This window comes from Aquarana catesbeiana, linkage group LG02 (assembly GCF_042186555.1).
Source record: "Aquarana catesbeiana isolate 2022-GZ linkage group LG02, ASM4218655v1, whole genome shotgun sequence".
Classification (NCBI taxonomy): Eukaryota; Metazoa; Chordata; class Amphibia; order Anura; family Ranidae; genus Aquarana; species Aquarana catesbeiana.
In genome coordinates this window covers 398427586-398448963 of record NC_133325.1, presented here as the reverse complement: position 1 = coordinate 398448963, position 21378 = coordinate 398427586, and the positions used below count along the sequence as shown (strand labels likewise).

The 21378-nt window shown below is 37.9% G+C and overlaps 1 protein-coding gene across 1 annotated transcript in view; it reads left to right on the top strand.

The window, feature by feature from the left end:
• The window catches only part of BRIP1 (BRCA1 interacting DNA helicase 1), a 670966-nt gene that overhangs the window by 610630 nt on the left and 38958 nt on the right, over window positions 1-21378 (top strand). Inside the window, exons 17-18 of the mRNA XM_073615255.1 lie at window positions 10492-10604; window positions 19365-19444. Of these exons, the coding sequence (XP_073471356.1) occupies window positions 10492-10604; window positions 19365-19444 (193 nt within the window). The remainder of the gene's footprint in view (window positions 1-10491; window positions 10605-19364; window positions 19445-21378) is intronic.

Sequence of the window (21378 nt, the reverse complement as noted above, 5' to 3'; positions counted from 1 at the left end):
ATACAGAGCGGTAACGAGATGTTACCAGGTTCTCCTCCTCACACACCAATCGTGTGTGAGAAGGAGATTGCGGTAACATCTCAGTACTGCTTACAGTGTACACCAATCACACTGATTGCCCCCCCAATAAAAAGGACCTGTCACCACCCATCAAAGTACCTGTCACAGTCCATCTGAGTACCTGTCACAGTCCATCTAAGTACCCGAGTACCTGACGCAGTCCATCTGAGTACCTGTCACAGTCCATCTGAGTACCCGAGTACCTGTCACAGTTCATATAGAGTACCTGTCACAGTCCATATGAGTACCAGAGTACCTGTCACAGTTCATATGAGTACCTGTCACTGCCCTTCAGAGTACCCGAATACCAGTCACCAGCCCATCAGAATACCCGAGTACCTGTCACCAGCCCATCACAGTACCCGAGTACCTGTCACCAGTCCATCAGAGTACCCGAGTACCTGTCACCAGCCCATCAGAGTAACCGAGTACCTGTCACCAGCCCATCAGAGTAACCGAGTACCTGTTACCAGCCCATCAGAGTAACCGAGTATCTGTCACCAGCCCATCAGAGTACCTGCGTACCTGTCTGCAGCCCATCGGAGTACCCGAGTACCTATCTGCAGCCCATTCCTCATAGAATATACGTTGGGGGTTTGCTTTCCAAAATGGGGTCATTTTGTGGGTAATTCCACTGTCCTGGTGCTCAAGGACATTCAAAAGTGTGATAGGTAGGAATGAAATGAGATGTATAATTTATGCTCCTAGAACACCTGAAGGTACTACTTCAATGTTGGGCCTCTGTATGTGGCCAGGCTGTGTAAAAGTCTCACACATGTGGTATCACCATATTCGGTAAGAGTAGCAGAATGTATTTTGGGGTGTAATTTTTGCTATATACATGCTATGTGTTAGAAATATCTTTGACAACTTTGTGTAAAAAAATGTGTTTTCATTTTTTTTTCCACATTTTCCAAAAACTTCTGGAAAAAAATGAATGGTTCAGAAGACTCATTATGCCTCATAGATTATACGTTGGGGTGTTTTCTTTCCAAAATGGGGTCATTTTGTGGGCAATTGTACTGGTGCTCCAGGGCCTTCCAAAGTGTAATAGGTGGTTGAGAAATGAGATGTGTAATTTATGCTCGTAGAACGCCTGAAGGTGCTACTTCAATGTTGGGCCTTTGTATGTGATCAGGCTGTGTAAAAGTCTCACACATGTGGTATCGCCATACTCGGGAAGAGTAGAAGAATTTATTTTAGGTGTAATTTGTTGTATGCATATGCTGTGTGTGAGAAATAACCTGATAATATGACAGTTTTGATAAAAAAAAAAAATAATAATAATTTTTGCAAAGAATTGTGGGAAACAATTACAACTTAAAACAACTCACCATGCTACTTACTTAATACATTAAGGGGGGAATTTGTACTTTCCTGACTTGTTAGTGTCTCAAGAAATGTGATTCACCTGATGTACTGAAGGCCTGATCAGATGTGATCAATTTTCAGTGATTGGCACCATAGTTTGTAGACTCTATAACTTTCACAAAGACCAAATAATATACACTAATTTGGGTTATTTTTACCAAAGATATGTAGCAGTATACATTTTGGGCAAAATTTATGAAGAAAAATTACTAATTAGAAAAATTTTATGACAGAAACAAAGAAAAAGGCATTTTTTTCATAAAATTTACGGTCTTTTTTTATTTATAGCACAAATATTAAAAAGCCCACTAGTGATTAAATACCACCAAAAGAAAGCTCTATTTGTGTGAAAAAAGGACGTAATTTTCATATGGGTACAGTGTTGCATGACTGAGTAATTGTCATTCAAAATGTGAGAGCGCTGAAAGCTGAAAATTGGTGTGGGCAGGAAGGGGGTGTAAGTGCACTGTATTGAGGTGGTTAAAGAAAGAATAGAGAAATAGAAGAAGAAGGGGTAACCCAATTTAAATTGTTCACCATACATTGGCAGTCAGTTAGAAGGTATTTTTAGGTGTTTTGTATTTAGTTGCTCACTTTTTATATCCAGTTTTCCTACATTTAATAGTTTAGACATGTGTATGAGTTTTCTCTATGCTTCTGGTAAATGCTTAAAAAGGGAAATGGTAGTGTCAAAAGGTTCATGGGTCTCACACGGTAATTTATAATTAATCCACAACACGTTGAGAGTTGAGATCTCTAAATATAGTGAGGTAACAATCATGTCCCCATTTTCAAAGTTGGTAATATATACAGCATATCTCCTAAACTAAAAGAATGCATGCCTAATCAGATTGTGAATGACAGCAATAGAATTGCAATATACCTTTTATACAATATACTGTCAAGGGCTCAAATATATTTCTGTTAATTTGCATTGATGGACATGTCATGTACTGCATATGTGCTTTATGTAAAAATGTTCATTGTTATACCTTTTAAAGTGCATACAGATGTTGATATTTACGCATTGCAGATTTTGGTGTAGAAAACTACACAGGCATTCAGCATTTGCCTAATTATGCGTAAGGCAAATCATAGCTAACAGGTATGATGCTGTTAGACATACCCTAATATGAATACAGTGTGTTCTTGACCTCCTAGACAGATCAAAGCCTAAATCTCTCTGACAGCTACAAGATGGCAGAGCTTGCCACAGGCTGTCTGCTGCTTCCTTGCAGAACCTCTTTGTCTTTAAAGCATGCCTGATAGCTAAGAGTATGTTTTTAAGGATGATCAGGTAAAAGGCTGTCTTCTGACATTTTAACTAATCCCTTCTAGCCTGTGGTTTGGTGCACACTGAAGATATTTGCTAGCAGGGCCAAGTGGCTTTTTCACATATGCAACCTGTCGTTTTGAATTGGGCGTTTTTTTGATGCCTCTTAATGTGAAGTTCTACAATGAAATAGATTCTGATTGCACTAAAGTGACGTGAGCTATTTCTTCCTAATATACCTTTGCCAGAGCTCTAATGAATATTTAACCCACAGCCATTCACATATTATTGGGCTTATCATGCCAAAGCATGATCTTTGCAGGATGTAGCATCCTCTGTGCTCATTTAAGTGTGAAAGCTGAAATTTACTGACCTTTATTCATCTTGTCACTCAGCAATAATTAGCAGTCTTTTCCCATATTTACATTTTGATACAGAAGTGCCTTGGAAAGGGCATTAACAACACAGGTGGTAAGATTAATAAAGCAAATATGTTTTTTTATATATATATATATATATATATATATATATATATATATATATATATATATATATATATATATATATATACATTTTTCGGGGGGTAAATTATCACGCTGATAATTATGCTTGGAACATTTTATTATAATTGCTTACAAACTGATTTATAATGAAATTAAGCTCAAATATAACACCATGATAATGTACCTGTCATTTTTAAAAACGTCCAATGAGATGTAAAAATTACAATCGCATAGTTTAAAATAGCTTTGCAACAATAAACTCAAAACTGAACCTATGGTACATTTTTGTAAATGCTTGCTTAAAAAAATGTGGGGTGCAGGAAAAAGTGTTAAATATTTATTGAAAATGCTGTCATACAGTCCCAAATGGCCCATTCCTTATCACTGACCTGGAACCAGCCAGCAGATCAGGAATATATTTAAAAGTCATTAGTCCTTGCGTACATACCGGTTCTGAGTACTACATACATCTATCGGTCATAACTTTATCCACCACCCACCTAGGTCCCTCTTTTGACACCAAAACAGCCCGTATCTGTTGAGACATGGACTCCACTATACCTCTATGATTATGCTGTGGTATTGGGTACCAAGCCATCAGTAGCAAATCCTTTAAAATTTTGTAAGTTGCAAGGTGGGGCCTCCATGGATCAGACTTATTTTTCCAGCACATCCCACACATGCTCGATTGGCTTGAGAATTTGGAGGCCAAGTCAATGTTTTGAACTCGTTGTGTTCCACAAACCACTATTTTTGCAGTGTTGCATAGCACCATTATCCTGCTGAAAGAGGCCACTGCCATCAGTGTATACTTTTACCATGATGGGTTGTACTTGGTCAGCAACAATGTTTAGGTAAGTGGTCTGTGTCAAGTAACATCCACATGAATGGCAGGGCCCAAGGTTTCCCAGCAGAACATTGTCACGCTGCTTCCGCTGGCTTGCCTTCTTCCCGTACTGCATCCTGGTCATCCACATGATGTAAAAGAAAGCATGATTCATTAGACTAGGCCACTGTCTAATGTGTTACCGGCGCAAAACTCAGATTAAATAATCCATCAATCTAGTTTGCTGCAATCATATAAACCCACCCAAAAAATGGTGGAATACAAATGTAGTAAAAAGTGGATTGCGCTAACTTCTGTGTATAATAACCACTCCTAAAAACATAAAATGTGCAAAATTGCGCAAAAATGGAAAAAAATACATTAATCCTGTAATAAAGTGCTTTTCTATGCCAGCTATATTAATATAAAAAAAAATAATCTTTCCCACATAATAATCCTGATTTAAAAGCATCTTAGTGAAATATCTTATGGTGTTATCAATCACTGTTTAAAGTGCTAGTACTAACAAAATATTAAGAAATAGAAGTAAAAAAAATTATATATATATATATATATAAAATTATAGAAATGGAAAATAAAAATGAAAACTGAAATTATACAATGTGCCAATATTACTTAGTGGTCATAGAATTCACATATCAAATATATGTGTGCTGCACAGTGCAAAATAATGTCCCCGACATATACATATAAACCACAGTACACTGGATGTCCTCAGTGAGTGATCATTTCTGTGTAGTAATAACGTTCCTCTTCAATATAAAGTGCTCCTAATTCTCCATTTATCGTGACTTCACCACCACCTAGTGCAATGGCCACTCACCAGATACGATAAGAATATGCGCCTTTGGTTCATTTAGGATAACCACTCCGTTTATAATGGATCCAACAGCAGCCTGTCCAAGCATTAACAAACTGCCTCTTGCTCTGTTTAGTGCTCATAAAGACATATAGATAGCCATCATGGTGTAGTATGTAACTCTCATTTTATTTAAAAAAATTAAAATTAAAAACATAGTCAAACTCACATGTTAAGGTGCCTCTAAGCCGGCACCAAGCTAGTCCAGCAGTGTGTGTGGAGAGCGGAGTCTCAGTCTATCTCCCACTCTGTTCCAATGTCTCCTCACAGTGGCGTGCGTTCCAAGCCTCACACCCGTATGACCGGAAGTGATAGGAAAGTTCCCAGCAGCCTCTACGCGTTTCGCAATATGGTTTGCATCATCAGGAAGCTGCTGTGTCTGTGCCTGTCCTCTCATTTATACCCCCTTTAATTTTGTAATCCCTATCAGTGTGTCAAATGGTCAGAAACGCCCGTGCCACGAAACCTGAAGTGGTTTAGCCGCCATCTTGGTTACCTGCCGCAATACCGGAAGTAGTATAGCCGCCATCTTGGTTACTGGAACCCAGGCCCGTTTTTCCCTTAGTATATATCTAATGTGGTTAGTTGTCATTTTTGTGTCTCCCCTAGCCACATATACTAAGGGAATCAGCTGCCCATATGCAGCACTACAAGCTTTCCCTTATACCTAATTTCTGAATGCATTTTACACATTTTGTAATGTAATCAATTAATTGGTTTAATATATTTATTATACTATGACTTTGTGCTGGACTTTTTTTTCTCTCTTGCTGTAGTAAACCAGTCACCACACTTGCCTTTTTTTTGTAGTTCGGTGAACGCGCGATTGAGGTATTGGAGAGACATTTCTAAAAATACCACTGTATGTTTCTTCTTGTCTCTCACCTATGGTACGCCTGATGTAGAAAGAAAATCAGTACTAAGCAGTATCTCGTAACCACCAGTCAATGTTAAACTTATCTTGAAAATCCAGTGTAATTGATGATACAGGAGACAGTTAAGAAGTTACACAGCAAATACTTAGGAAGTACACTCCCAAGGACCCGTTGATGAGCTGAATTAGACTTGGCTTCAGTGGATTACAAAGTTAGGGGTTGATGAATTTGCCTAGCTATTTTTTGCCCAGTGAAATTGCAAGTTATGCTTTGTGAATGAGAACATGTAACAAATACAAAGTTGATGTTGGCTTTATCTGGCTACAAAAGTGAAAATACACATTATGATTTTAGCACAGCTGCTGTGTATGGTGCAATGGACTAAATGATTGAACCCCCCCCTCCCAAAAAAAAATTAAACTGTTGATCCTGCTGCTCTCTAGGCTATCCTTCTTGATGGCTGCTAATCTGCAGGCTCCTAGAGACTCTGCAACATAGGCATCACAGTGTGCATGCTTCCCATTTCCCATGTCTGGCATGTAACACACTGTTTTAGCTCCCCCCAACCTGGGCGGTGATAGTAAGAACAGCAATCATGTCACAACACAATTTTTTTTAAAGAACTTGTATATAGATCTGTGGCTGATGGTATGCCCCATCCATACATGGGGGGGGGGGGGCTTGGGAGGACTACAGAAAAGTATATATGGCATAATTGAAAATTAGATAATAAGTGAATATATGTATAAAGAAAGCAAAAAATGATCTCCCTATCATCATTTTTGGCACATATTTGATTTCTTGCATTTTTTTGTCTGTCCATGTAGTGAGCTGTAATATAAAGTCTAAGTTTTACCACATGAAGAGCTTAGCTTCACATACCAGATAAGATGAGGTTGTGTGGCCCTCTGGTCCACTTTGAATTTTACTGGAACCTGAACTCCCATCAAAACAAGAATTCTAAAATCGATTTTGTCTGGTTTAGTGTTTTTTTACTTGATTTTTTTATGTTTAATAGTGAATCGCCATCTGTAGCGCTTACGTGTTTCACTACTATGATGGATTGGACATATTTTTAGGGGCCTATTTTAGAAAGACTTTTACCCAAGATTTACACTACTCTCATCCAAGATTTACACATTTTTTCACATAAAATTCAGGTAAAAATGTTAGTGAATTTTATCCACTATTTTCCTTATTATGTGTGTTCTATGTCCTATGTTAATACATTGCTGGTAATGCATAAATATATATTAGTGATATTAGCAAACTTGTTTGCAGTTCTAAAATCTCTCAAACGTGTTTTTTTTTTTTTTACCTATTTTTTACTTTAAATAGTGATTATTGTTCTAGTACACCTTTAGTCGCCTGAAAACCACCTCCCATTCATTCAAATGTGACTTTTCGCACTGGGGAGGTGTGCTTGCGGGACGTTCTGAAATGTCCCAGAATGCCCTGCCTATTGGACTGAATGGGCAGTGCTTCCGAAGCACTGCAACACGGGAGTTTTTAACCCCTTCTTTTGGGTTAAAAGTGGTCGAAAAGCGCCACCTAAAGCGCAGCTAAAACGAGCGGCACTTCAGCGCTAAAGCGGCCGTGGCTCCAGTGTGAAAAGGGTCTTGGGTTTATCACCTAGCACGTCCTACATCATATATTGTATATCTTTGTGTTTATTGTTTTAATTTCAGCTTGATTAAACTCATTGGTTGATCCTTGCATGTCCTATAGAAATATATTTCTAAACATAGCCTAGCATACAGCTGTCAAACTCAGTGTAATATTTTGTAAGGACAGTACTGGCATTCCTCTGGGTGATATTTTTCCACCTTTCACTTTAAGAGTAAAATGTACAATTCTGCCACATCCTTTCTGTCTTATTGAGACGAGTATTACATCTGCAGAATCAAATTCAATTTACTGTCTGGCTTTGAAAGTTTGAATTTGTAAATTTGACAGGTCGTTTTAAAGGGCATAGGTACGCAAAATAAAATGTTGTACCCCAACCCATGTTGAAAATTACCTGTCAGAAATAGTTAGAAGTCTTCTGTATTTCTCTTGAAGCGTGTCCCTTCATCTGTCAGTTTAAAAAGGTTAGCACAGTACAAAAGAGCAATCCACAAAAAAAAAAAAAAAACAGGTTTCTGGCACAGCCAATTCTTCAAAAGACCATAAAACTCTACAGATTTCAAACTTTTCCAGTCTCGGATTTGTAATGTTTGTCAAAACTTATTAGTGTGCCAAACTGCATTTTTAACTTTGTTGCCAGTGAAAGTGGGTTATTCTGGTAATTTAGTGCCGGATTGTACTTGCTCACTTGCGCAGTCATGCTAAAATGGGCTCATCACTCATTCCTAGCTGAAAGAAATATCTTTTGGTAAGAAAGTAACATCTATCTATCTATCTATCTATCTATCTATCTATCTATCTATCTATCTATCTATCTATCTATCTATCCACATACACACATGTATTTGTGTGTATATACTGTATGTATAGGTAGGTACACAGTCAGTTGTTTTCTTATATTCTCGGTCTATCAAAATTGAGTCTGTAGTTTTTACTTTTTGCATTTCTTATTTCCAGCTTCCTCAGCCCTTGGATGGGCATATTTTTTCTTCAGCCTATTTAATTGAAAGAGTACCGTATATGTTGCTGTTACATATTGTTTGAAATGCAAGAAAAATAGAAAATAATATACAAGTAAATAGTGTGTGAATGTAAATATATAATATATACACACACACATATATGGGTTACATACACAGTGTATGTAATATTATTTTCTGTTTTCTCATGCACAAATATCAAGACCGATCAATAGATACCACTTCATTTACTTGTCAATAGTTTTCATGAGACCTTTTCCTTTATTTAGTGGTGAATCATCTATTTTGAAAAGTGCCAGTCACCAGTAATATGTGGAGTCTTAAGGCATTACACCATTTCTGTGTCTAACTATGATATTAGATTACACAGGCCATATGGCCTAATTTTTCTTCTAGGTTGTGCCACTTGAGCAGCAATAACCTTCATCTGCATTTACAATTTATTTTACATTTACCCAGGTATCCTATGTATTTTGCATATTCAATATGTAACTTTTTGTAACTTAGAACCCCTTTTAAACACTATCCTATTTAGCCATAATAAATCAGCTTTGTGTTTATTTCCAGGCATTTTCCATGTTCACATGCAGGATAATAACATTAGCACTATAAATTCAGTTTAATGATTTTATTCTGGACGCGTCGGATGCTTTTGTTTAAAACTGGTGGAACAATAACACTGAAGTGTTGCTGTTTCATACCATTCAGGTGTAATTTATTTACTTATTTTGTAAAAAAAAAAAAAAAAAAAAAAAAGTGGACATTAGCATAGACAATACAAATGTACATCAGTAATGCAACAAATTATAGAACATCAAGGTGTGCAGTAGTATATGTTGTTTAGTGTACAAACAGCAGTTATAAAACCAAGCGCACAAAGTGACAGCTGCTAAAATGTTTCCAAATAATGAACAACTATAAAAAAAAAAATCAGGTGGCACAGTAAACCACCTATTGTGGAGGTGATGGAGTACCTAAGGGATGTAAAATAGCAATCACTTGACAAAGGAGATAGGGTTTCATACAACTAGTGACCAAAATGGCCCTGGTGAATTTCAAAGATGACTAATTATGTTATATACTCCAGCCAGATAGTCCACACTTTCTCAAATTTAAAAGAGCAGCCTTTGTAAACACGTGTCAGTTACTTGTAGGGTAGTGACATTGATGACCTTTATTTTTAACCAACTCATGAAAAATGACAGCTGAAATGGTTTTTATGGGCACCTACATCACAATCAATTTAAATTATTTTTGATTTAAATGATGATTTCTGATATTCATTGTTAGATTTGATTATAGAATGTATTCTTTATATGTACAGAATTTTGGCATGCCTTCTATCAAATAAGAATTGGACCATTTGGTATATCTGTGTCCTACAACTTTAATCCATTGATTATGTTTCACTCAGCTCTTTAAAATGAAAGAATGGAGCCTGGTTCATTATTTATGTGCCATTTGCGTTCCTCAAGGAATACTTTTAACATACAAGTTTTGTTCATTTGTAATGTGCTGCTTAAACTTCAGTGAGATGTTATGTTCATAGATGTCATTTTCAGCTCCATTTTCTCAAATGCCGCAAAATAGATAAAAGAAATATCGGTGTATGTGTGACATGTTCATTTAAATATTTGACATGCTACGAAAGTAGATTAGAGTGTCAACATGCAACAAAGAATAGTTTAAAAAAAAGTTCTCAGATCTTTTGAGTGCTAATAGAAATTACATTACTGTGATGTTAAGTCTGCTTAGCTATTCCAAATAGTATGTGTAGCAGCCTTAGAATTTTATTAATATTACGTTCCTTGCAGCTAGGAAATATGCCAGTATAAACAAGCACCCTGTTCCGGATTGTAACTGAAGTTTCTGCTGGTCGTTTAACCCTTTTATGTAAGGTGTCAGGAAGGTATTGCAGTGTACCAATTACATTCTTGAATTTACCAACTGCAAACAATTACAATAAGTACATTTCTATTTATTTACAAAGCATGCAGCAGCAAACACTGATGTGTTGCACTATATTGCTATTGTTTTGTTTTAGCTGGTCTCATCGATGTGTTTGGTTTTACATTTTTTTTTTTTTTTTTATTCTAGGTTGAGCTAAAACGAAAGTATAATGATCACCATTCAAAGAGTAGAGGACTTTTACCTGGAAGCATGTGGTATGAAATTCAAGCATACCGAGCCTTGAATCAAGCCTTGGGAAGGTAAATAGTGTAATAAAAGTGCCTCTTCATACTAAAGATATATATAGTTTTCTAATGCAAATTGATTCACATATATATTAGGACTAAGATCAGTGCTCACCGGAAGATTTTTAAAAAGCTGATATATAAAAACAGAAATTGTACATTCTCAGAACAAAATGTTTACCTGTAATTAAAGGAAAATATCTATTATTTTTCACTATATACAACATGCTAACATATTTCACAGCTCATGTTTGTCCTTGTAAGATGCCAGCTTAATGCAGACAGTGTTCCTGATGAAAATTTACACAAGGAACCAAATGTGTTCCTGTAAGCCAAATGTGCAATCCTTTTGTAATGTTGCTGACCAATGAAACAAGTTATATATTATTCAGATCTGCAGTTTGCCCTGAACAAAGCTTTTGTAATTGCTTCCTAAATATTCTAATAAGTCTGCAGAGCAGACTACCATATGAACTACCATATGAATGTTTCTATGTCTAGCAAAATATGTATTGGCTAAAATAGGTAGTGGAAATGAGATTTTATTTTATGTAATTGCTTGGATCCTTTGTCACTTTATCTGTATATAAGGGTCATATAGTAACTGTTCGCTTTGAATAGAGTGGGAAACTCCCTGTCTTCTTTTTTTTTTTTTTCTTTGCTACCATTGCCTTTGCAACCTGTTCAGGATACAGAGCAGGAAGCAAGAGAAAATATCTCCAAAATTAAGGTAAAAAATATCTTCGACAGTTGTCTTCATTTTATCAAGTGTCATCATAGATTAAAGTGGTTCGAAAGGCAGAAGGTTTTTTATCTTTTTGCATTAAGATAAAAAACCTTCAGTGTGCAGCAGCCCCACTAATACTTATCTGAGCCCCATCTCGATCCAGCAATAGGACTCGGCTGTCTTGCACTCTCCCTCCTGATTGAGTGAGACACAGCAGCAGGCACCATTGGCTCTTGTTGCTGTCAATCAAAGTCAGTGAGCCAATGAGGAAAGAGAGGGGATGGGGAGCGAGCTGCAGCCCCGTGTCTGAATGGACACACAGAGCAGCAGCTCGGCTCGGGTGCCCCTTTAGCAAGCTGCGGGGGTACTCAGCAGGAGGGAGGGGCAGGAGCGCCGGTGTTTTGTCAAAATAGCCAATTCATTAAGATCTTCAATTTCGTCACTTCCGGTTACTGTAAACCATCATTATTTGGAGATTTCGATGACTTGTTGTTTTGACACTACACCAGCAAGCATGTACATTCCGGTACACGAAGATTTTGCTGTTTTGACACAACAGTGGGTAACGAGGAAAAAGTTATCACCGCCGCGGAGGCAGCCATTTTGTTGGTTAGTATCTAAACGAACTAACAATATCCGCTCATGATACCATGTAGCGGAGTGTACACGGTTGCCGGTGTTGTGTCAAAACAGCAAGTCATCGAAATCTCCAATTAGTGACGGTTTACAGTAAACGGAAGTGAGGTAATTGGCTATCTTGATGAATTGGCTATATTGACGGAACACTGAGGAGGGACCCAAGAAGAAAAGGATCTGAGCTGCTTTGTGTAAAACTACTGCACAGAGCAGGTAAGTATAACATGTTTGTTATTTTTAAACAAAAAAATAAAACTTTAATAACACAATTCCTGTCCAGTGACAACTGTAGAGGTTTAGATTACCAATCACTTTTTGTTCCAGTGACCATGGTCAATAGGACAGACCGAGAGGTTGAATTTCCCCAGTGGAGACTCAGACAGCATAAAAAACTGAAAGAGGTTCAGACTGTTCTCTCATTTATCCAAAGATAGATATTGTTTAATTATATTCATCAAGGCTTTCAGTAGTGCATGTTATCTAGTTCTTATTAGAATCTCACTTTGTAGTTTATTATTATTATTATACAGGATTAATATAGCGCTAACAGTTTGTGCAGCCCTTAACAAAATAAAGGCAGACATTATAGTTACATTACAATTTGGTACAAGAGTAATCCGAGGGCCCTGCTCGATAGAGCTAACAATCTAAGTGGGAGGGTCAATTGATACTGATGAGCTGATGGAGGAAGTAAAACAATGTATTAGAAGCAGGATAGGCTTCTTCAAAGAGAAGGGTTTTCAGGGATTGTCTAAAGATGGATAGATTAGGGAACAATCAGACAGATTGGGGTAGGGAGTTCCAAAGGATGGGAGAAGTTCTGAAGAAATCCTGGAGGCGAGCATGGGAGGAAGCGACAAGGGAACTAGAGAGCAGGAGGTCTAGGGAGGTCCGAAGAGAGCGGCTTGGTTGGTATTTTGGGACTAGGTTAGTGATGTAGCTGAGGGCAGAGTTATGGATGGCTTTGTAAGTTATTGTTAGTACTTTGAATTTTATTCGTTGGGTGAGTGGAAGCCAGTGGAGGGATTGGCAGAGAGGGGTGGAGGACACTGAATGGTTGGTAAGGTGGAAGAGTCTTGCAGTGGCATTCATTATTGACTGAAGGGGGAATAGTCTATGTAAAGGTAATCCAATGAGGAGGGAGTTGCAGTAGTCGAGGTGAGAGATAACCAGGGAGTGAATTAGAAGCTTGGTGGTGTCATTAGTTAAAAAGGGGCGTATTCTGGAAATGTTGCGAAGGCTAAGGCGGCATGATTTGGACAGGGATTAGATGTGGGCCTGAAAGGACAGTTCAGACAGTCTAAGGTTACCCCTAGCACCCTGGCATGTGGGGACGGACTGATAGATATGCCATTGATCTTGACGGGGTAGTCAGGGGAAGGGGCACGTGGGCGAGAAAATGTTAAGAGCTTGGTTTTAGATAGATTCAGTTTGAAGAAGTGGTTTGACATTTAGGCTGATATGTCTGTTAGTAAATCAGTGATGCGTGAGGAGACTGATGGGGTGAGTTGTGGGTCAAAGAGATAGATTTGGGTGTCATCGGCATATAAACAGGGTAGTGGAAGCCATGGGAGGCTATCAGCTGACCCAGGGAGGACGTGTAGATCGAGAATAGTAGAGGTCCAAGGACAGAACCTTTACCGTCGGTATTCAGCCGAGAAAGGGTTAAAAACCACCGCAAAGCGTCTCTGCAGGAGTGGTGAAGGAGCGGTATACACTCCTCTCCTTCACCGCTCCGAAGATGCTGCTAGCAGGACTTTTTTTCCCGTCCTGCTAGCGCACCGCTCCAGTGTGAAAGCCCCCGGGGCTTTCACACTGGAGACAAAGCAGCGGCACTTTCCGGTCGGTTTGCAGGCGCTATTATTAGCGCAGTAGTGCCTGCAAACCGCCCAGCGTGAAAGGGCCCTAAGAGTACGGAATAATGACCGTTGTGCTCATATCTATTAACTGTGAAAATATGTTAGTTATTTTCAAGAATTTGAGTTTGGGACCAGTTATCTGAAGTAAATGCCTATTAATAACTCACAAAGCTTAACATTTGAGCTTTTTTGTAAAAATTGTTAAAAAAAAATGGTTTGCTGATTCTGATCAATAGCTCTATATTCTGCTTTATAAAAAGTACTATGTTAGAAGCTTCATTCAAAGCTAAACATGTAGCACTTGCAAATATTCTCTTTAAGGATATGTAAAGATCTATATATATATAGATAGATATTAAAATATTTACCTGTGCATATCATTCCCTTGCTATAACTACAAAGGAGCAAAACTTTTGTAGAATTATTTTTTCCCATTTTAAAGTATTTCCCTACACATTGTTCTAACCTAACACAAGTGATATTTATGTGGAAGACTTTAGTCCCTCCTCCTACCTGTGTTGTGGCTTTGAATGATGGGAGCACAAATTATTGATGTTCCCAATGATTAGCCTCTGTTTATCAGATTTCTGTAAAAACATGGTATAGTGCCTTGAAAAAGTATTCATACCCCATTGACATTTTCCACATTTTGTCATGTTACAACCAAAAACGTTAATGTATTTTATTGGGATTTTATGTGATACACCAACACAAAGTGGCACATAATTGTGAAGTGGAAGAAAAATGATAAATGGTTTTCAAAATTTTTTAACCAAAAAATCTGAAAAGTGTGGCGTGCATTTGTATCCAGCCTCCTTTACTCTGATACCCCAAGCTAAAATCTAGTGGAGCCAATTGCCTTCAAAAGTCACCTATTTAGTAAATAGAGTCCACCTGTGTGTAATTTAATCTCAGTATAAATACAGCTGTTCTGTGAAGCCCTCAGAGGTTTGTTAGAGAACCTTAGTGAACAAGCAGCATCATGAACGCCAAGAAACACACCAGACATGTCACGGATAAAGTTGTGGAGAAGTTTAAATCAGGATTAGGTTATGAAAAAATATCCCAAGTTTTGAACATCTCACAAAGCACTGTTCAATTCACCATCCAAAAATGGAAAGCGCATGGCACAACTGCAAACCTACCAAGACATGGCCGTCTATCTACACTGACATTAATCGTTAATCAGAGAAGCAGCCAAGAGGCCCATGATAATTTTGGTGGAGCTGCAGAGATCCACAGCTCAGGTGGGAGAATCTGTGTACAGGACAACTATTGGTCGTGCATTCCACAAATCTGGCCTTTATGGAAGTGTGGCAAGAAGAAAGCCATTGTTGAAAGAAAGCCATAAGAAGTCCCATTTGCAGCTTGCAAGAAGCCATGTGGGGGACACAGCAAACACGTGGAAGAAAGCGCTCTGGTCAAATGAAACCAAAATTTTACTTTTTGGCCTAAAAGCAAAACGATATGTGTGGTGGAGAACTTACACTGCACATCACCTTGAACACACCATGCCCGCCGTGAAACATGGTGGTGGCAGCATCATGTTGTGGGGATGCTTTTCTTCAACAGGGATAGGGAAGCTGGTCAGAGTTGTTGGGAAGATGGATGGAGCCAAAGACAGGGCAACCTTAGAAGAAAACCTGTTAGAGTCTGCAAAAGAATTCAGAGCGGGTTGAGACCGGGGTGGGGGTTCACCTTCTAGCAGGACAATGACTAAACATACAGACTTGCAGCTGTAATTTTCGGATGATGGATTGAACAGTGCTTTGTGAGATGTTCAAAGCTTGGGATATTTTTTCATAACCTAACCCTGCTTTAAACTTCTCCACAACTTTATCCATTTATCTTTATCAACTTTTTCAAGACACTGTAGCTACAGCAGGCACACAGTATGCCTCTCAGCGACCCCCAAGGATATTAACCACTTCAACCCCGGAAGGATTTACCCCTTCCTGACCAAGCCCTTTTTTGCGATGCTGCACTGCGTTGCTTTAACTGACAATTGCGCGGTCGTGCAATGCTGTACCCAAGCAACATTGACATCCTTGTTTTCCCACAAATAGAGCTTTATTTTAGTGGTATTTGATCACCTCTGCGGTTTTTATTTTTTGCGCTATAAACAAAAAAGGAGCGACAATTTTGAAAAAAAAGCAATATTTTTTACTTTTTGCTATAATATCCCCCCAAAAATATAAAAAAACGAATTTCTTCCTCAGTTTAGGCCAATGTGTATTCTTCTACATAACAAATCGCAATAAGCGTATATTGATTGGTTTGCGCAAAAGTTATTGCGTCTACAAAATAGGGGAAAGATTTATAGCATTTTTATTATTATTTTTTGTTTATTAGCAATTGGCGGCGATCTGAAATTTTTATTGTGACTGCGACATTGCGGCGGGCAGATCGGACACTTTTGACAATATTTTGGGACCATTGGCATTTATACAGCGATCAGTGGTATAAAAATGCACTGATTACTGTGTAAATGCCACTGGCAGGGAAGGGGTTAAACACTAGGGAGCGATCAAGGGGTTAAGTGTTCCCTCAGTGTGTTCTAACAGTAGAGGGGATGGGCTCACTAGAACATGACACAGATCACTGCTCCCGATCACTGGGAGCAGTAGATCCCTGTCATGTTGCTAGGCAGAACAGGGAAATGCCTTGTTTACATAGGCATCTCCCCGTTCTGCCTCTCAGTGCCACGATCGCAGGCCACCAGCGGCGCCCGCTAGCCGCCGATGATGGAGTGACATACGTGTAGGTCATTTTGCGCACCTGTTCCACTTTGCCGACGTATATCAGCATGAGCCAAATTATTAAGGGACTGGTTTAGTAAATAAGCCAGTGTGCGTATTAGCTGGCATACCGTTAAATACTGTGGCATAGTTGTTGAGAGGTTTTACTTAGACATCTAAACAGCTTTTCCTTTGGACTCTCTAAAAAAAATGTTGTTTAAACTAATAATTGGTCTTTAAAACACTAGAAGTTAATTAAAACAAGTCTATATCTATATAGCACCTTGAAAACATTAGTAAAGAGTACCATTTTATTTAGATACTTGTTTTCAATCCACTGAAAAAGTAAATGTATTTATATATTTTAGCTTTACACAAGGCAACCTTTATCATGTTTTCTCCTACAGTTAATGTTTGAGCAATACTTATATTTAGTTTTTATCTCAATCAGCTTTATAGATCTTACCTTCTCAGTTGTCTTATGTTCACAGCAGAGACCTGCAGTTATTTCTGTTATTTGTATAAGGCTTTTTCAAACTAGTTGCAAGAAGACTAATACATATTTAAGAAAGTACTAAAAAGATAGTAGTATATTTGAAACATTAACAAGTCATGACCTTACAGCTTACTTTTCAACCCTAAACATGCAACAATTTTGTAATACATTTTTTTGTCATAGAAGGATAATAGTGTGAATAAGATTTGGTTGCGAGCTACCAATATTCTTTGGAAGAGAGACCCATGAAATCTGCAGTGACAACAGACACTAGATGGCAGCCGACCAGGATTGCACAATCTGTCTACTGAAAAATCATTGTACAAATATGATTTAATCGGATGAATGTTCATGTTTGTGTTAATGGAGCAAGGAAGGGGGTAGGGTGCTCAGGTGTCAGCTTGTCTAGGTGGAAATCAATAGTAATCAGAAATACATCTCAGGCAGTCACATCATCATTGGAGCACACTGGGCACTAGAAAGCACTTACCAATGTATGATCATTCCCCAATCCAACTATAAATTACTGGATCAGATGAATGTTCTCTTTTGCCTGTAAGCACCCCAGTTCTTGTATACTTCAAATACAAAGTAGGGTGGCTCTGTCATTTTTTTAAACTGTGCTGCTATAGTTTGCTCAGCAGTTTGGCATAATTGATTTAATTTTTTTTGTTTTTTGTTTTTTTGAGATCATGTTGAATTAACAATTATACAGTGAATTCATAGGATGTTTTATAAAATGTGTTCTATAGTGAGTCCAATCAGAATAGGTGCAATATACAGCTTTGGCATGTTAATTATAAAGAACCATATATCCCATTTTAACTATAAATCCACTGTGAAAATATATATTCACAGGACAGATAATACACATTACATACATACACATCACGTACATTTAGTGTACCTAATCGCAAAAAAAATACATACAACCTTTTTTGACATTTTCATGACAAAATTATACAAAAGTTAATGAAAATGTTCACCAGAGAGATATACTTTTAAAATTCCTTATCCGTGCTTGGATAGCAAACAAAGAATAAAGTCTGTTATTTCTGTGGATTGATACCCAATGAAGTCATTACATTTTACATTAATTACATTACAGAATCCAGTACAACTCATTGCATTTCTTTATATCTTGCTTTTATTTATAGTAGCATGTTCTCATTTTGGGCCTTCCCAGACAAGTTACTTGCAGCAATGAGTTTTGATGCTGGTTAAATTAAAAATGGAAGTAGTACATATTTATTTGTCCTCCACTCTGTAAAACATCACATAAAGGCCATGAACAGGAAAAGAAAGTCACTAAAGACAAGTGACCTTTCAGTCGAAGAAATCTTTCACCAAAATATGATATATGATGACAGTGACTGAAAGTGGTCACATTTTGGGAGGAAAATGTCTACAGAGATTTATGGCAAAAGAAGCAGAAAAGGCTTGAATCTGGCACTTCCTGACAATCCCAGAATGCTCTGCCATGCAGAAACCGTGTGACGAATCAAAACCTTTTAGCTGGATACTCTTCTCCGAAAAAGTTGCATTTTCACTATTTGCGCAATATACATAATAAGTGTTGATGTTGCAGAGATAACGTCCTGTGTGCTTGTTTTGGGTGTTTGCTTATACTGTCCTTTCTAATTGTGCTATATTATGGTCTTTGTAAACAAATATAGGGATCAAAAAATAGTTGCCACCCCATATGTTATGATTGGATACTGCAGAGGCATTTGTATATATTCCATTGAATATATTTCTTCAGTAAACTGTCTGCTGATTTGTAACTGAGGATTGAAACAGTTTGATGATAAATAAAATAACATTTATAGAAAACTGCTCCGCATAAATATATTGCTACATGCTATCAATTATAATCATCATGTAGTGCTTTGCATGGAATTTGTCAAAGCCGTCCTTGCTTGTTTAATGCAAACCAATTACTTGCAGGCAGTGAGAAGCCATGGTGTTCTCATCACTTAAATTCATGGCATTTAGCTGCTCTCTGTGTCAGTAAAAGAAGCTCCTTAACTGCCCAAGAAAATATAGCTGTTTGGTCTTTTTTAGAACAGCTACAACATCAGTAACCTGTTACTTCCTGAGGCTAAAACTGTCCCATAGCATAAAAAGCCAAGTAGAAGATTGTTGGATTGAATTTAAGCAATGATGCAATTTTTTATTGGTTGGAACATGGATGAATTTTCATGTTTTAGCTAAAAATTTTCTAGTTCTTCTATATATCGTAATTGTTGTGTTTGTTTAACATGTAAAATAATATAGTTATTTTTCAGGGCGTAATCTTGTCTTTCTTATTTTTAACAGATGTATCCGCCATAAGAATGATTGGGGTGCCCTCATATTAGTGGATGACCGTTTCAGAAATAACCCAAAATATATAACTGGTGAGGATAAATCATCTGCATAGCCACTTATGTGTTTGTTGCAGTTTTAGGATCATGCATGGCTATTTTAACATCATTTTTAACTGGGTTAAACCATTGAAAAAGCAAATAGCTGCAGATTTGTTTACTTTATGTTGTCACGTAGACTCAGTTGGAGCTGCAAAAGACCCCTGGGAACAATGTGGATTCTACCTCTGCGCTTGCCATGTTTCTACCACATATATGCATTCACTCTTCCCGTGTTTTGACCTGCTAGTCTTCTCCATCAGAATATCACAGCTCATTCATCCTGTTTTGTACCTGCAAGAGCAGCAAGCCTTAGTTTACACTTACTTAGGTCCCTATCATGTACCATCCACCGAGCAGTACCACCCACCGAATACAAACCATTCAAGTGAATAGGGCCCCACTGCTGCATGTGGTTGTGGTCCCGTGCTTTAGGGGTTAAAACAGGTGGTGAGGAGGTGACCATGACTCCTCACTGCCAGTCAAATGCCTTCTAAAAACAATGTACTTCAGATTGGTATTCAGAGGGCTGCCACATGCGTAAACAAGCCCTTAGGCCCCTTTCACACGTGCGGACCGTTCATTTCATTAGTTCAGTCACTTTTTCAAAGAAAGAAACGTATGAAGTTTGCATCATTTTTTTCATCTGTCTTTAGTTTTTTACATCTGCCAGCTAGAGTCCGGAGTTCCGGATCCATTCTTTTATGCAAAAACAGACCATTTGTCATCCATTTTTCGTCAGATCTGTTTTTTTAGCAGAAGAAAAATAGGGCTTTGATCTGTTTCGAAAAATGGATGTTGACAGAAGCGGATGTAAATGGATGATCGTCCATTTACATCCATTTTTCCATTGAGATGCATTGATATCCGTTTTTTTATCCATCAACAGATAGATGAAAAACAGACCAACGGTCATGTGTGAAAGGGGCCTTATGCAGTCTATTCTGAACACCTGGGCCCTGTTTCTCTCTACTGTCCTGAGAGGCCTTCTGTTTCTTTGTGGGCCCGCAGGTTGCACCGGCAGAATGGGTCTTCTTGATGGCCCAATGACTCAGTCTATTCAAAATAAGATTTTGGTTATAGGTGGATTTCAATAGTCATCAGCTGGTTTATTTTCATTTGGGAACACAAGCGTGAGACCTCGCTTTATATGATCTCTGGATCTGCTCCTGTCCACTTACCCTATTTTATTCTCTGTAATGTAAACCTACAAATAGACTGGCTTTTTCTGATATTAGTTGTAGCAGCCGTTGCAGACCTGGCAACTAAAATACAGTTGCAATAGAATTCATGGTTGCAAAGCTAGCCAAAGCAGGCACCAGAAAGAGCTTTTACACACCTATTTTATCTTCTTGATTTACACTTTCTGCATCCTCAGCACAGTGGATCTATGCATCTGTACCCAATATGGGGGTGTGCATCGCAGGGGCATGTAAGAGCTTCAGCTTCTGTGCTTGAAGCTAAAACTTGCATATTGTGTGCCTGTGGAGAAATGGTATATGCTTTAAGGTCAGCTTTACAAATGTGTTACTAGTGCAAGTTCACTTTAAGTGTTTTGGACATTTGTAAAACATTTTCTTACAATGCTTTAAAATGGGTTTAGTACTTTACATGCTTACAGACAGCAGACTGCATGTTTTTCCTGTGATAACCGTGTTAAAAAGGAATATATTCAACCTGCTGGTTGCTATGGACAGTGCTGTTCTTTCTCAATTGTAATAATTAATGAGGTCCAGCTGTTCACATTTTATGTCTATAGGCTTTGATTCGCTATTGTACGTTAATCTTCATGTGCACTTTGACTTCCTTCTACAGTTAATGATGACCTATTTAAAACACCTGTATTACCTTCTAGATGAAATACTTATTTTTATTTAAATTCCCTCAGCTGTTTTTAGTAGTATTATTTAATAAAACATCACCGTTTT